The following is an 18,744-nucleotide window of genomic DNA, read 5'->3' on the forward strand; positions in this document are numbered from 1 at the left end:
CCAAGAAATCAGCTGGTGATAAGGAAATATCAAATCATATAATAAAGCAAGTAAGTGAGCAAATAATCTCACCATTGCTGGACGCAGAAAACAGCTCTTTCAGTGATGGAATTTTTCCAGAAAAATTGAAGATATGCAGGGTTGTACAAGAATCCAGCAACTAAAGGTCAGTTTCACTGATATCAGATTTCTCAACAATCCCAGAAATGCTTACGCATAATAGATTAGTTGATTATCTGGACAGATATAGCATTCTTATAGCATCATAGCATGGTTTCAGAAAGAGTATATCTATGCAATTAGTGACTGCCAGTCCAATGGAATATATTATACAGTCTTAAGATGAAACAAACTGTATCTACAATTTTTATGGAGCTCTCCAAAGCATTCAGCACTAGTAACCATGAAATACTGACAAGAAATTGTAAAACTATAGTATTCGAGGGCAAACATGTGAGTGAATAGACTTGTACTTAAGCAACAAGAAACAATATGTATCAACAGGGAATGCATATCAGTCAGAAACCAAAGCCATCAAATATGGAGCAGTGCATTTTGAACCTGTTTGGGATGGGAAGTGTTATTATCTTGTAGCCTTATTCCAAAGGGAACAGTAATACAAACTCTGATATATCATGCACACGATCCAAAGTCTCATTCCCTAGAGTGTATATATGAGGTGTAATCTATTCTTTACATACATGTTACAAATCTTGTATGAACAAATTTCAAGAGTTCTTGCACATAAAATTACTTAGCCGTCCCTATATGTGAATAACAGAGGCGAATGTGCTGATGAAAATAAAACACTGATGGAAGAAATTTAGGAATTCACACAACGTTTCCTATCACACCAGTCACATTGTACAAGAAATAAACCTGGGAACCAGAAATTTTGTCACCGTATCTGCTACTAGGGAAGTCATATCATTTGTGCGAGGATGAACATAGTCACCTTGTCTTCTATTACATGTTCTGTAATATTTTCAATACAGTCTTTAATCTCTCTCTTCACTCTCTTATAAGTGATACTTGCATGAAATGTGACATCTACAAGATGAAAACTGAGCAGTGGACACTTATGATGAGTAGACTAGTTGGGAATGTGAATGAGAGTTACATTAATGAAAGGCTGATAGTGGGCAGATGGAACTGCAACAGGATTCTGAAGCAGAGAAGAGTGCAGATGCAGATGTGATTCTTATTGCATTTGATTTGATGAAATATACCCAATGACTGATACTAATGACTTGTATTTGTTACTAAAACAGGCAGATGTGAATATAATGACTTAAGTATCCACAACTTGTTCCCTAACCAAGCCATCATGCATATGTGGAGAGAATGCAATGCAGCTAGAGAACCACAATGCTTGCCACACCATACTAAAATGACAAAAGAAAGGGGCATATTTCATACTCAGGTCAGTATATTGTTCAAAATCGAAACATCAAACAAGCTTTATTTTGTCTATATATAGTTGGAGTCACAAAAGATGGTTGTCAAGTTTAAGTGTGTTCTGCACACCTACGTCACACATTCTCTGACAGCCAGTGATGGTTCAGTAGTGTTCCGAGTGCTCTGCTGTGAATGTCATAGCCAGTGTGAGCAGTAACCTGATTATATCAAATTATTTAGTGAATTTTCATTCCATTTGTTGGAGTTGTCATGACTGACACTGGTGGTAAGTGACAATTTTACGTATTCAAGCAAGAGTTGCAACTTGCTGGATATACACCATCCTCAAGTGCAGAGCATGTGTATGCGTATCCCAAACCCATCGCTTGGAGAGTGTGTGTGTGAAATCTTATGGGACCTAACTGCGAAGGTCACCAGTCCCTAAGCTGCACACTACTTAAACAAAGTTATCCTAAGGAGAAACACACACCCCACGCCCAATGGAGGACTCAAACCTCCGCCGGGACCAGCTGCACAACGTAGAAGGTATTGGCGCCCACAACCAATTATACATTGAGCTGTCAAACTACATACCATGCTGGACAGCAACAACATCATGAGGAAACTACACTGCCTGAATTTACATCAACGGCCAGGGCAGGTAACCGGAACGTTAATGGCCACAAGGCAGAAGATTCCGCTGGTGCACTTCAATTCAAAATAACCAAGTACAGTTAAACTCCACCGGAAGGTGGCTAAAATTGCCAACTTGAAAACACACGTTGTTGCTCGCAGGAATGTCCCAACGCCCCACTACAAAATCCAAACGACACAATGTGAACAGTCGTGACTTGCTGGTAGATTAAGTCAAAACTCAACTCTCGTGCCTAGGATCGGTGAGCCACAGACCTTGTAGCAATAGGAACAGCACCACACACTTCAATCATGCGTGGACACCGTCATCGGACTTGGCCAAACTACGCGTTGCGGAGATTACCTCGCTGCTCCATGCCAACCGACCGACCCCCGTCGCTTGAAACAAAACAATAATGCAATCCCCATCTGTGCCTTGACCTGCATGAACTGTCAATGTTCAAGAACTGGACTACAATTGCTCATCCAGACTTCATACTAGAAGAAGTCAGTCGCAAGTTCCTAGTCCATGGATATTCATAATTACCATGAAGGCTTTGGTGTCAGAGAAAAATAAGACATTTTTCAACACACACCTTCCGATTTCGATATGTGCATGGAGGGGGAGACATGCATTTACTATCACAACCATGACAATGAAAACATGAAGATGCAATGAAATTTATATAAAAGAAAAAACCAGCTATGGCCCCAAACAATGTATTACAAGTATTCCAACAAACAAAATGTTACATTTAATGAAGTTAATTTTGCAAAGGGTGGTTAAAAAATTGCTTTGGCCTTCGATTTATAGTATCCTAATGGACACACTAGTACCAATATGAAGAAACAAGATTGAATTCCATTTCTGGAGTTTGTACCCCCCCCCCCCCCCTGCCCCTCCCAAATCTATCAATACAATTACTGTAACATGGCTACATCTGCAAATCAGTTTGCTAATATCAATCCTCATAGTTACTGTATTAATGCTCATCTCTGGCAACACTGCCTCTTCATCAAACATTCTGAATCCAAGTTGTACTGTACTAATTTGCCAAAAATGTAGTGGACCAACCAATATTTCAGTTTTCACTTTTTGTTACCCATATACAATTATTTTTTATGTAACAAATATTATGTATACCAAACTCATATCTATCAATGGAAAATCCAGGATGGAATATAACAACATTATGAAAAGGAAAGTTGCTACTCACCATATAGCGGAGATGCTGAGTCACAGATAGGCACAACAAAAAGACTGTAACAAATAAGCTTTTGGCCAGACACACACGATGCGGCGGCGCGGCTCTTTCCGTCCCTTTATGACGTACCTGCACCTACCTGTGAACATTGTCTCAGTAGATCATCAGTAGGAAAGCCAAGCGAAACCTACTGTACTTTGACGTGAACCAGGCTGCAACTGAAGTCACTAATCTACGTTTCGGGAGAAAGTTTTCACACGAAATGAAAGGTTGAAAATTTTGTCCTCAATTAATATACTCTGAAACTTAGGTGAACAAGTATCACTGCCAAGCCCGTGCTAGTCTTAACACAGTCACTCACAATCCCTTTCACTCACGTTAGCAAGTTTATGGTGTTGCATTTCCCAAAAACATAATAGCTACAAAAATACTGATTGTTTTTGATTGATAATGCTCGCCAAATATTAAGTCTGTCGGTACCAAATGCAGCCACAGTTTTAGCCACCGACCTGCTCAATACGCCACGCAGAATATATGTCTTATCTCGTCACAAAATTCACTTAAAAATTCCCAAATTTCTACACGCCCATCGGAATAATTTGCCGTCACTTTACAACACTTTTGATGTATGAAACACTGCTAACTCCAGCAACTTACCATTTCCATCGTAACTACTACTACACATGTCCAATCTGTTTCATGGCTAGGCTCCCACACTTCTCTAGAATACTCTGTCTTCTCTACCAGCAGAGAAAGGCGCGCAAAGAATATTGCTTTACCATTGGTCAGTTTACTCAACAGCCAATAACACAACAACATTCTCCCGCGTCAATCCACGCTTTGCATCCATAACCAATTGCAAAATAGTAAACCTCACGATTGTACTTTTTACCGACGTAATTATCTAAGATGCTGAAGTTTTGCTTATGCATAAAGTTATTTGCTATTGTTATTTATACCTGAATTAACTTTCCCTTTACGATAAACTTACTTTACAAACCTATTCTAAAAAACATCCCCTTTGTCCATATCCATACTTCTTTGAAATGTTCCCACACTAAATCCTACTACATAACTCATTAACAATTATCTTCATATTAACCTTAAACCACACTCACGCATCATTCATACTGCTGAAACACATTTATAACATTTTACATACACAAAAAGACATAATAACACTTCATGAAAATACTAGAACAGTTTATGAAAAACATTCTATTACTTTAGTGCACTCTAGTGGGCACAATCGAAACTAAAATCACAGTCCCCCTATCCAATATTGTCCTCTATCTGCTGATACATAAACTACATGCGTGTCCAGTCTCACGTCACCATCTGTCACTATCCAGCTCTGAGACACATCTCCCACTTAACCGCCTCCAAGGCAGGATCGTTATACGGCACTATGCCTCAACAACTGCAGTCTCTGGCAGAGACTGCAGTCATGTGTGTGTGTGTGTGTGTGTGTGTGTGTGTGTGTGTGTATTTGACAAAGGCTTTGCTGGTCGAAAGCTTATTTGTGACAGTCTTCTTCTTGTGCCTATCTGCGACTCAGCTTCACCAATATATGGTGAGTAGCCACTTTCCATTTCACAATATTGTTAAACTCCTATCTATGTATAGCAAAATAAAACACACAGAACGTCTTTTTCTAGTCATAGTATGAAGGCTTTCACGACCGGATGACATATCGTCTGGTAAACCTTCCGGGATGTAAGGTCATGGTCCATGAAACGTTAGGAGCTGAAGAGTTTCATGGACCGCGACCTTACATCCCGGAAGGTTTACCAGAAGATATGTCTTTTTCTAGTGCCAAGAACTTTCCAATGCTATTTCCTCAAAACATTTTGCTTACAGTTACGTCCCTAGTGCACTGAAAGTGTGTTATACATATTCCCCTATCACCCTCTAAAAGGCAACACAGCACCCTGCTGTCCACATTGCAGGACACTCACTGTGATTGGTAGTTGTAGTGACGCAATTATCACCTCTAAAACCCCTATCACCCTCTAAAAAGCAACACAGCACCCTGCTGTCCACATTGCAGGACACTCACTGTGATTGGTAGTTGTAGTGAAGCAATTATCACCTCTAAAAAATAAATGACTCTTCTCCACTTTATCAAAGGAGTGCACCATTTTGTTTGGCTCCTCTAACCCCTCGTATGTTTGGTTGAGCAGCCACCCCCTGACCTTCAACATCTTTACTAAACAGCCATGCAAGATGATAATGGATATTACATTCACAGATGACATCGAGGATATATCCTTAATTATTTACAGTAGAACTTTGATTATTTATGAGAGTACAAGTGATGATGCACTTTAAAAAGCGAACATCTTTGAAAACTTCTTAAACTTATTTACATGCAAATCAAAACATCTTTAAAGATGTAAAATTAGTGTCTGCGTGCGTGTGTATGTGTGTGTGTGTGTGTGTGTGTGTGTGTGTGTGTGTGTGTGTAATAAAAATATACTACCTTTAGTAATGATATAAGATGTGCGGCCTCTTCAGAGCACCAAAGGGAAGTTAAGTGACCCGACAACTTCATGGCTATGACACATTTTTTTCTGTCAGTACTTCTAAGCTGCTTTTTCAGATCCTATTAGAACAAAAATATTTGCTTTAAAAGATTATTAATGTTTTTCCTCTAAGTAAACTGAAATTAATCTCCTGTATTAATTAACATAATAATAATGTTTGGAAAGAGAGGGTGGAGGGGGGAATGCAGTAGAAAGGGGAAGGGAGTGAGAAATGTTCCCTACTTACCCAAAGTGAAATATTTCTTTATTTTGGTATGAAATCACAAACCTGTGCATATGACAGCAAAAGTCTGATATTCAGAACACAAAATGATTTTAATTTCTCTAATCAATATAGGTCTGACAAAAGACTTTGTATCATTTAGTGACAACTGTCTTGCAATAAATATAGACAACAACAGAAAAACGATTTGACTTCTTAACATTTCCTGTCATATTAAATCACTATGTTCTTCTCAGGTCTGCAGCCACATCATATAGCTGTAACGATGCAATAGTCCAGTGGCCTATCCTGCTACCATCTTCAGGTGAGAGAGCTATTTGCTATACCTCGCTATAAATAATCCCTGCTATGAATGGCGGCCCTTTTTCTTGCAACAGAGAAACAAAGTGCTGACAAGAGAAATTGTAGCTGCTGCCCGATAGCGTAAAGTGAAGGTACAATGTCCAAAAGTGAAGGTACAGTGTCTAAGTATTGAAAGATGACAGACATGGTGAGCTGCTATGACTATATGCCTCTGTCAGTTGAGTCAAAGGCCACTGTTTTTCAGTTTAAGATAAAATAAGATTCCACATTTTACTTAGAGGATAGTCAGCAGTGTGACCTTATTTCATTCTTTCGTCTAAGAAACGAGCTGTACATGCAGAAATAGATAAAATGGTTGCATTGGGGGGGGGGGGGGGGGGGGGTGATATAACATAGCAACAGTGAATATGATAGTCCTCTCATTATTGTAAATAAGAAAGACTAGAGGCATGGGAGTGGTGACTGATGCATGAGCTTTAATTAAGATGCCACTTGCCCTTCTACCGCCTCGAACACACGATATTTTAAAAATAAGTGTGAGAGAACATATACACTGCGCGACACAAGTTTGTGTGTGTGCAGGCTGGAAAGGAGTCATGAGTACAAGGTAGATCCAATGGTCGAACGTCATCGACAAGTGTTTGCCGCTTGCACCATGGAAGCCGTATTGAAAGAACAAGAAGTAATTATGAAGTATTCTTTGCTGTTTTAGTGACTGTGATTACTGTTAAAGAAAAAAATGAAGAATTGATTATAGGCTTTTAAGTAATTCACTTATTGGACTTGAGAGAAGTTGGACATGTTCATAACTGCTGGTGGTTATTAAGCCAACTATATTGGAAATGTCTTCTAATCAAGTCTAACACAAGACGAATCGGCTGACTTGTAAACATTCGAATATTGATCTGAGAAATGGTGAATACGTGATTTATGGAAGTTGAAATATACCAAGACTGAACTAAAAGTATTCTTCGAGTACTAAGTTGTTTCAAAAGGAGAGAGAAAATAATAAATTCCTGTTCACCAGCAGTATTCTTCAGAGAAGAAGATCAGCTGCGCATACCAACCAAGTCAACCTATGCGAGAGAGGTGTGAATTTTGCAATCCAATTTCACATCGCTTAGAGTTGTCTAGAGCGTTAGGATGTGGTGACCAGTGAAAAAGATTCAAAAAAATGGCAATTTTGAGAGGAAATCAACGCAAAAGATAAGGTGTGTTGCCATAGCAACCAGGTATAATAAGACAAGAGATCTGTTTCGCGTAATTGGATTGAGTCCAAAAATTAAATAAAAATTTTTGTGAACACAACACAGTGAAAGACGTACGAAAGTAATAATGTTAAAAGAACGGAAAGAAGACCTTGGCGTATTAGGCTAAGAAGAGATACGACGAGAATAATTCAACTAAGCAGATCTGGTGTGGGGAGTATCCAGGTCTCACACGCATCACGGCGACGCAGACGCGGAGACAACCTCCGACACCACTGGCACCAGTTGCTGCTAACCGGTGCTGACACTACAGCTGCACACCGATAAATTCTAAATTGGAAGCTCGCAGTGAGATTTTAAATAAAAACCTACACTTAATAAACTCAATGAATTCTTAATTAAAGGCTCAGAATGAAACTTTAAATATTCAAATGACAAATATAGGTTTGTTGAACATCAGAATAGACGATCAAAGCAAAGAATCTAGTAATCAATGCGAAAGCATGGTTGCTTTGGAAACTGAATTTGACACCAAATGTAATAATGTAGAATCAAAATGTATTGAAAACTTAGAATCTTTAAAAGACGTGTACAATAATGTAAGACAAGGTTTAAGTACTTCGAAAGACAGTGTAGGTCAGTCTAAGGAATTAATGTCGAATGCTCAATCGCAAATTACAGGTGTCAGTACACGAGTTGTCAGTACACAAGTAAATAATGTAGAACAGAATTTCAAAGAGAATATATCCAACTTTGATATTATAAATGTATGTAGCTCGGCAGAACCATTTCAAGAAGTGATAGATCAAAGAGTTGCCGTGAGAGTAACCTCCGGAAACGTTTAGACTATTGCTTCTTCCAAACTTAATAATACCAGCAGATTTTAACTAATTTTGTGTTACCGAGTGAAGTGGTGATCATTTTACTGTGGGGAGACTTTCACACAAAATTTAACGAGAAGTATTGGTCTGCACTTGCTCAAGTGAAGTTAATATCCGATCCAGGAGATCCGCGCAGAGTCATCCGTTCCCCCAGGGACATTAACGTTCTGTGTTAATGGGTGGAGTGATGACTGTCGGACCCCGAGTTGTTTTCGGTGTTTCTTCCACAATAGTTTTCCTGCACTGAATTCCCTTCAAATCTTAAACTATTCTGTAGTCTATTACTGAATTCTTAAACTATCCTATAATTTTAGTATTTAGCAAACTGGATATGACCATAACGTAAAGACTGCATAACAGAACCACAGATAAAGAGTGATCTCTAGACATGAAATGAAATGAGTAGAATATAATATTTATGGATAATGTAATATAATGTGATGAACAGAACAACTATTTTATCATAGAGTATAATTTTCTATTTTGTATAGAATATTTTATACCTTTTATGAGATATAATATTGACGGGACGGTTTGTATCAGTTTTGAAAGGAAAGGGTAGTGTAGATAAAAGCAGATTTTCACCAACAGATAAGCCATGGCAAATACTAAACACACAACACACCTTCAGACAACCCCCGCAAACAAGTGTGCCTGATTCTTCACCATCTGCCTTTTCCATAGGGTTACTAAGATTTACTTTGGGGACCTCAAGGGTGAAGGTGATAATGTCCAATCTGTAGGAGATGATTTAACAATGTAACTCCTCCGGCTTCTCACTCAAGTACCAGCGAGGTAGGGCTCTTGGGGAAGGGGGGTGGGATGGGTGTCCTGTCTTTGGGGCTATCTTCTTAATCTTCTTCGCTCTTAGCAACCATTTCTCTCTTTTCCTTTCTTACTTCTCTTTTGAGTACCTATCTATTTTTCCCGCTTTCCATATTCATCTACTTGTATCGCAGAAGTTCTTCCTGGTTTCAGTAGTTACATACCAGGTGATCAAAAAGTCAGTATAAATTTGAAAACTGAATAAATCAAGGAAAAATGTAGATAGAGAGGTACAAATAGACACACTTGCTTGGAATGACATAGGGTTACCAAAAAAATACAAAAGTTCAAAAAATGTCTGACAGATGGTGCTTCACCTGATCAGAATAGCAATAATTAGCATAACAAAGTAAGACAAAGCAAAGATGATATTCTTTACAGGAAATGCTCAATATGTCCACCATCATTCCTCAAAAATAGCTGTAGTCGAGGAATAATGTTGTTGTACGTTCCAGCAGGTGTTCATCAGCGAGGCTGGGGATGATGCGATTCTGTAACATATTGGCATACATCTCACCCATCATGGTAGCAGTTCCAAAACGAGAATCACGTATTTCCTCGAAGAAAAAAGGCCCGATAACGGTAGATGTGGTAAATCCAACCCATACTGTGACTTTCTCGTTGTGCAATGGAGTTCCCACGACAGTTCTAGGATTTTCGGTACCCCAAATTCTGCAGTTGTGGGCATTGACAGACCCTCGGAGCGTGAAATGCACTTCGTCGGTCCACAACATGTTACTCAACCAATCGTCATCTTCCGCCATCGTTTGAAATGCCCACACTGCAAATGCCCTCCGCTACACTAAATCGCCAGGCAACAGTTCATGATGCCGATGGATTTCGTACGGATAGCATTGCAGGTTACACCTCAGTGCTAACCAAACAGTAGTGTATGGAATGCTGGTGCGACGTGCAACTACACGAATGCTGACTTCCCCGTGCATAGATGAACCCGCTACAGTCTCCATGTCTTCCTGAACTGTCGCAGCAGCATTATGCCTTGTGCTCGGTTGGCCACTATGGGATCTATCGTCTAAACAACCCGTGGCTTCGAACTTCAAAATCATTCTCACCGCAGCTGCATTTGTCAACGGACCTTTACCCATTCGAATCCCCTTCCTATGGCGATAGAATCATAACGCTGAACCAGCACATTCCCCATTCTGATAATACAGCCTCACTAAAAGCGCCTTTTCAGGTAACGTCAACATCCTGCGACTGCTCGCGCATCTGATTCTCTCTCTCATTACAGCTCCATTATTTATACACGATTGTCATGCGCAGTCACTGACATTTTTCTGTCCAGCACCATCGGGACCTTCACCCCCCCCACCCCCCCCACCCCCCCCCCCCCCCCCAAATTAAACCCCATGTCATTCAAAGCATGTGTGTCAATTTTTACCTCTCTATCTACACTATTCCGTGGTTTATTAAGTTTTCAAGTTTATTCTGACTTTTTGATCACATGTAAAACTAAAAGGATTCCACGCCGAGTATATAAGAAGAAAGCATGAGTAATGAAGGAGAAAGCAAGCCATATTGGAGTTAATTGTGACGCTTATTTAAGAAAGGTCAAGCTAGCAAATACTCTGATAAATTGATGAATATATAGCAGGATAGTGGAACTTGAACAATATAGGTAGACACAGCATCTACTCATAAAGGATAAGGGGGATGTAGCCGGCATTTGCTAAGGATATAGGGCAGGCGTACCTGCATAGAGATAGGACAACCTGTGACCTGAAGAATAGAGATTTGTTATAAAGGAGCGGACATACCAGAACTAAGGAGGAAGTTCACTGACAGGGTCAACCCACATGTAAGATATAGGTACTGATCCAAGGGGAAAGAGACACTATCGTGACAGAAGTCACACATTTTTATAGGAATTATACTGGTAAATTTGAACTCTATATACCACTAGCATTATTATGTGCTGTGAGTGTCAGAAAGAACACTTTCATATGCCCAGTGTTCATCCAGACTACAAACAGTCTATAAATAATGACATTATTACATACTAAAGAAGCAGTACAAAGGATTAGAATAAAGAATAAAATACTCAAGTATCATGAACACCTGAAGTTTATGATTGGAAACCTAAGGTTAGTCCTCACGATGCCTAGATATAAAAAGAATTGGCTCCAACATTGAGTGAAATGCTCCCATTTAATAATCAAAGTAAAATGAAAAAAAGAAAAGCTAAATACAAAATAAAAGGGTTATGCATGGTTAATAAGAAAAATGTGGAATGTACACTTTGGAAATATGAATTGTTATTATTTGTAATACTAATGTACATAATGAGTATGTATAAAATATCATGTGTTCGATCTGAGGGGGGAGATATGTAGTGATTCAAGAATTTCTGCCCTTATACTCTCTCAAAAACACAATATTTTAAAAATAAATGTGAGAGAACGTACATACTCCACGACACATGTTTGTGTGTGCAGGCTGGAAAGGATTCATTAGCACAAGGTAGATGTGACAGTCGAACGGCATTGACAAGTGTTTGCTGCTTGGGCCACAGAAGCCGTATTGGAAGAACAAGAAGTAATTATGTAGCATTCTTTGCTGTTTTAGTGACTGTGATTATTGTTAAGAATAACTGATTACAGACTTTTAAGTAATTCATGTGCTGGACTTGAGAGACGTAGGACATGTTCATAACTGCTGGTGGTTATTAAGCCAACTATATTGTAAATGCCTTCTAATCAAGCCTAGCGTGAGACGAATCGGTTGACTAGTAAACATTCGAACATTGATCTGAGAAATGGTGAATATGTTATTTATGGAAGTTGAAATATACCAAGACTGAACTAAAGGTATTCCTCCAGTACTAAATTATTTCAAAAGTAGAGAGAGAGTCTTATAAATTCCTGTTAACCAGCAGTATTCTTCAGAGAAGAAGTTTTTGGAGATCGACGTAGCCAGAAATCAAGAGAAGAAGATCGGCTGTACACAGCAAGTAAGTCAACCTATGGGAGAGAGGTATGAATTTGCAATCCAACTTCACATCGCTTCGGGTCGTCTAGAGTGTTAGAATGTGCTGCCAGCACTTCTGCTTAAGATGACAAAGGTGAGGAAGCCAAGTCAATTGGACATCGAAAACCAATCTTAAGAATCGATATATCTCCATTACAGTGAGTGGTTCATCATTAAATTAAAGTTCTGGTCCTGGCTGAACGGTACGACACTGACAGAAGTGCATAACACACGACTTTGTGGCCGAAAACTGGAAACCGTGTGCTAAAGCGCATGACGGCTCCCTGTGGATGGCTCCCTGTAGTCACCGCTCAGCAACACTAGTACTGGTGGAGCAGTACAAAATGCAGAAGTCGTCTGCATACAGAGAGGGTGAGACAGACGGCCCTACAGCTGCTGCTAGACTGTTAATGGCCACTAAAAATAGTAATACAGTCAATACAGAGCCCTGTGGGATCCCATTCTCCTTGATATGGGCGGAACTATGGGAGGCACCAACTTGAACACAGAAAGTACAAAGCGACAGGAAATTTTGGATAAAAATCGGGAGTGTGTGGGGCGGCGGGTGGAATAATTGTTAAATGTTTTGTATTTATTTATTTAATGCTGTTGTTTGCCGTTCTCAACACTGGCTCTCTAACTACAATATTGGCAACCAGAAAGTGATTAGCAAAACGTGAAGCCTGTAATTAGAATTCCTAGTGCCCACTTCATCTGAGAAATACATTTATAGCTACAGCTTATAGCTCTGAGGAATTAGGATATTGTCTGGGATTCATAATCAAAAACCATTCTCTCTAAAATGTTCACTATATTCTGAAAGTCACAGACCAAAAAGAATCTATACAATCCAACTACCAGAGCAGTTCAGAATATAATGCGCTGATGCAACTATAACTGTTCAAATTAAATGTTTAAGTGAATGCTCGCCATAATTTGATGATAATGTTCATCAAACGCCACGCTAATAATGGTAGAATGTCTGTCCTGCGGCGGCACGTGAAAATACAACATACGCAAACTAAAGATAGATCATTAACATCATCCCAAAATTAACACTTCACTCGAAAACAATTTCATGGTTACGCATATCCCGAGTAACTTATTACTGCATCAGAGGCTGTTTATATCAACGATACCGACGCGACGCGACTCCCGGCACAGGTGGTGCGCTAATCAGCATCTGGTGAGAACTGGGGCCTTCCTTCTCTCGCGCAGTGTTCTTACATATAAGCCGCGGTGCGGACGGCTAAGGGAACGCCTGATCAAATCTGCTCTCCCGACTAGCCGCTGGGCTAGTAATGCACCACTTTAAGTTATCGAATAAATCATTGCTTCCTTTGCTGATGGCCGATGAAGCTCTCAATTTAAATGTGCAATCAGCACACAGGTAAGTAATCATAATAAAAGTCTGACATGGCTAAGTCAAATATTTTGGGCGAGAGAATTAATTTAATTACACTACACGCAGTAGACAAGCTCTGAACTTGCTCTTTGGAGATACGCTATAGCTATAGTTTTATAGTTATTCTGTTGAAACTCCTCACATTTTTATGATTATAGTGGATCTTCATTCTCCTTAAATTTAAACATCCTAGCTTTATTTATTCGCCTACTTAATCTATCTTGCTTCCTTAATTTCTATGACAAAAACCAGAAAATCATGAATTTCAACTTAAATTTTAATTTGTGAGATCCAGAATACTGTTTCTGCTAAATTATTATGCAAAAGGAATCTAAATATAAATTTTTAAGTTTCTAGCTCTTTTCTGTTGCGCCAATGATTTTTACAGAAAAACGCCCAAATTTCGAAAATGGTCAAAGTTATTGAACTGATATTCAACACATATTGATTTAGTATTACTCCTGACATGCTAGCGCAATATTTATGATGTCAGAGCTAGTTACAGCAGACTAGGCTGGCACACAATGGAAAGACTTATGTGAATTTTATAAAGCGTGAGTATGCTGCTTCCCTACAAGTGGGCCTCGGATAGCCCATTCATATATTATGGCAAGGATATGATGTCGCCAGCTCGTGTCATACGTTTTCTGTAAATCAAAAAAGACAGCAACCAGGTGTTGGCATCCGGAAAAGGCTATTTTGATGAGAGACTCGAGGGACACAGGATTATCAGTGGTAAATGACCCTAGCGGAAGCCGCACTGACATGGAGCCAGTAGGTCACATGGCTCAGGGGACCAACCAAACCACTGACACACCATACGTTTCAACAGCTTACAAAGAATGTTGGTGAGGCTGATGGGCTGATAGCTATCCACATCAAGCGGGTTTTTGCCACGTCTGAGCACCGGAATAATGGTGCTCTCCTGCCATTGTGATGGAAAGATGCCATCGCACCACATCTGGTTGAAGATGATGAGGAGATGTCGGTTGTAGTCGGATGAGAGATGTTTCATCATTGACTGTGGATCCAATCTGGCCAAGGAGCTGTGTCGGGGCTATGTGCAAGGGCACTGAGGAGTTTCCACTCTGTAAATGGGGTGTTATAGGATTCACTGTGGCGTGTAGTGAATGAGAGGACTTTCACTTCCAGCCGCCGTTTGAGAGTGCAAATGGCTGAGGGTAACTGTCTGGCACACAGGCTCGAGCGTAATGCTCAGCAAAGTGCTCGGCAATAGGGTAGTTAACGCGACATTTATGTTAACACCGGGAACACCTGTTGGGTCTGGTACCCGAAAACATGTTTGATCTTTGCCCAGACTTGGGAAGGTGACGTGTGGCATCCAATGATCAAGACACATCTCTCCCAACACTCCTGCTTCCTTCATTTGAAAAGATGGCGAACGCGGGCACAGAGCCATTTAAAGGCTATAAGGTGCTCCAGGGCTTATGCTGCTGTAGAGCTGGCCGATGCTGCTTAATTGCTTCAGCAACTTCCAGCAACCACCAAGGGACTGCCTTTGGCCGGGGCCACCCTGAAGAGCAAAGGATCGTATTTTCTGCCACAGAAACGATTGTTGTAGTCACCTGCTCAACTATCACATAGATGTTACTGTGTGGGGGAGATTCAGCAGTGACAGCAGATGTGAAAGTTTCCCAGTCCACCTTGTTTAAAGCCCATTTGGGCAAGCGTCCGTGTGCCTGATGCCGAGGCAGTGACAGGGAGATGGGGAAGTGGTCACTACAACACAGATCGTCATGTGCTCTACAGTGGATAGATGGGAGAAGTCCTGGGCTGCAAATTGATAAATCAATGGCTGAGTAACTACTATGAGCCACACTGGAATGTGTGGTGGCCCCAGTATTTAAGAGGCAGAGGTCGAACTGAGACAGTAAAGCTTCGATATCTTTCCCTCAGCCAGTAGGCACAGTGTCACCCCACAAGGGGTTATGAGCATTAAAGTCTCCCATAAGTAGGAAAGGTTTAGGGAGTTGATCAATCAGTGCAGCTAATACGAGGCGCATTCAAGCTCTAAGGCCTCAGATTTTTTTTCTAATTAAGTACTCACCCGAAATCGATGAAACTGGCGTTACTTCTCGACGTAATCACCCTGCAGACGTACACATTTTTCACAACGCTGACACCATGATTCCATGGCAGCAGCGAAGGCTTCTTAGGAGTCTGTTTTGACCACTGGAAAATCGCTGAGGCAATAGCAGCACGGCTGGTGAATGTGCGGCCACGGAGAGTGTCTTTCATTGTTGGAAAAAGCCAAAGGTCACTAGGAGCCAGGTCAGGTGAGTAGGGAGCATGAGGAATCACTTCAAAGTTGTTATCACGAAGAAACTGTTGCGTAACGTTAGCTCGATGTGCGGGTGCGTTGTCTTGGTGAAACAGCACACGCGCAGCCCTTCCCGGACGTTTTTGTTGCAGTGCAGGAAGGAATTTGTTCTTCAAAACATTTTCGTAGGATGCACCTGTTACCGTAGTGCCCTTTGGAACGCAATGGGTAAGGATTACGGCCTCACTGTCCCAGAACATGGACACCATCATTTTTTCAGCACTGGCGGTTACCCGAAATTTTTTTGGTGGCGGTGAATCTGTGTGCTTCCGTTGAGCTGACTGGCGCTTTGTTTCTGGATTGAAAAATGGCATCCACGTCTCATCCGTTGTCACAACCGACAAAAAGAAAGTCCCATTCATGCTGTTGTTGCGCGTCAACATTGCTTGGCAACATGCCACACGGGCAGCCATGTGGTCGTCCGTCAGCATTTGTGGCACCCACCTGGATGACACTTTTCGCATTTTCAGGTCGTCATGCAGGATTGTGTGCACAGAACCCACAGAAATGCCAACTCTGGAGGCGATCTGTTCAACAGTCATTCGGTGATCCCCCAAAATAATTCTCTCCACTTTCTCGATCACGTCGTCAGACCAGCTTGTGCGAGCCCCAGGGTTGTTTCCGTTTGTTGTCACACGATGTTCTGCCTTCATTAAACTGTCGCACCCACGAACGCACTTTCGACACATCCATGACTCCATCACCACATGTCTCCTTCAACTGTCGATGAATTTCAATTGGTTTCACACCCCGCAAATTCAGAAAACGAATGATTGCACGCTGTTTACGTAAGGAAAACGTCGCCATTTTAAGTATTTAAAACAGTTCTCATTCTCGCCGCTGGCGGTAAAATTCCATCTGCCGTACGGTGCTGCCATCTCTGGGACGTATTGACAATGAACGCGGCCTCATTTTAAAACACTGTGCATAGTTCTATCTCTTTCCAGTCCAGAGAAAAAAAATCAGAGGCCTTAGAACTTGAATGCACCTCGTACATTCAGGGGTAATGCACCATCTAGAGGAAGATATACATTGCAGACAGTTATTTCCTGCGTCGTCCTTTTCCTGACAGCCACAGCTTCGAGAGGGGTTTGAAGGGGCACAGGTTCACTACAGACTGAGTTTAGGACATAGATGCAAACTCCATCTGGCACTCGATTATAGTCGCTACGGTTCCTGAAATATCCCTTATAGCCATGGAAGGCAGGGTTCCGCATTACTGGGAAACAGGTTTCCTGGAGGGCAATGCAGATAGCAGATGTAATGCTTAACAGTTGCCGTAGCTCAGCCAGGCGGCGGAGAAAACCACCGCAATTCCACTGGAGGATGACATCATCGTGAGACTGGGAAGGCATGGAACATTCAATGAGGCAGTTTACACCTCAGGGTCACCTACTGCCACCGACTTTTTGCCTGAGCAGTCTATATCCATTGTGTCTGAGGGTCTGGCAGGATCTAGGTCCTCAGCAAATGACAGAATCACCACCTCATCCGCAGATGCAGAGATTGTAAGTAGCGGTGGTGTGGGTGCCACCGCAATTCCCTTGGTCTTGGGGACCTTCTTATAGGATTTCTCTCACTGCTCCTTGGGTTTCCCTGGCTGTGAGGACTTCACTGATTCAGTCTCCAGGACTGAGGATGAGTGTTAAGCCCTACGACCAGCTGCTTTTGGGCTCTTCAGCCACTGGTGGGTGTCATCTTTCCCACTATTAGAAACCTGGGAAGAGTGTGTCCCATGGGACCGATTCCCAGTGAGAGGAGCCGAAGAAGACATACGCTTCTCCAGCGCAGAAATGGGGAATGATATACCCGATGGTTGGGGAGGGTGTTGTTCCTGAAGTAGGTGGTGCGGGAGCAACAGGGAGGGAAGTGCCCCCCATCATCAAGGGGGCAGATGTAGTCTTCTGGATCTGAGAGGTGACGAATGTGAGGAACTGATGGGACGACAACTGTTCTCATAGCAGTGGTGAAAGAGGAGGTCATAGCCACAGGATGTAGGAGCTCAAATTTCCTCTTAGCCTCAGTGTAGGTCAGTCGGTTCAGGGTCTTACATTCAATGATTTTCCTCTCTTTCTGTAAAATCCTGCAGTCTGGCGAGCAAGGTGAATGATGCTCTCCACAGTTGACACAGACGGGAGGCAGGGCACTTGGAGAACTGGGATGTGATGGACGTCCACAATCTCGACATGCAATGTTGGAAGTACAGCAGGAAGACATATGTCTGAACTTCCAGCACTTAAAGCACCACATTGGTGGAGGGATATATGGCTTGACGTCACAGTGGTAGACCACCACCTGGCCTTCTTGGGCAATGTGTCACCCTCGAAGGCCAATATGAAGGTACAGGTGGCAACCTGATTATCCCTCAGACCCTGATGGACACGCCGGACGAAATGAACACATTGCCGCTCTAAATTGGTGTGCAGCTTGTCATCAGACAGCAAAAGAAGGTCCCTGTGGAATATAACACCCTGAACCACATTTAAGCTCTTATGGGGCGTGATGGTAACAGAAATATCCACCAACTTGTCACAAGCGAGTAATGCCCGTGACTGGGCAGAGGATGCTGTTTTTATCAAGACTGATCCAGAGTGCATTTCAGACAAGCCCTCCACCTCCCCAAACTTGTGCTCCAAATGCTCCACAAAAAAGTGAGGCTTAATGGTCATGAAAGATTTCCCATCAACTCTCTTACATAAGAGGTACCAGGGCGAGTAAGCTTCACTGCCATCCTTGGCCTGGCGTTCCTCCTATGACGTAGCCAGGGAGGGGGACAATTTGGGATCGT

The 18,744-nt window shown here is 41.7% G+C and overlaps 1 protein-coding gene across 1 annotated transcript in view; it reads right to left on the reverse strand.

The window, feature by feature from the left end:
* The window catches only part of LOC126456397 (uncharacterized), a 438,969-nt gene that overhangs the window by 155,263 nt on the left and 264,962 nt on the right, over positions 1–18,744 (reverse strand). Inside the window, exon 14 of the mRNA XM_050092153.1 lies at positions 5,719–5,841. Within this exon, the coding sequence (XP_049948110.1) occupies positions 5,719–5,841 (123 nt within the window). The remainder of the gene's footprint in view (positions 1–5,718; positions 5,842–18,744) is intronic.

The sequence above is a fragment of the Schistocerca serialis genome, chromosome 1 (assembly GCF_023864345.2).
Source record: "Schistocerca serialis cubense isolate TAMUIC-IGC-003099 chromosome 1, iqSchSeri2.2, whole genome shotgun sequence".
In the NCBI taxonomy this organism is placed as follows: Eukaryota; Metazoa; Arthropoda; class Insecta; order Orthoptera; family Acrididae; genus Schistocerca; species Schistocerca serialis.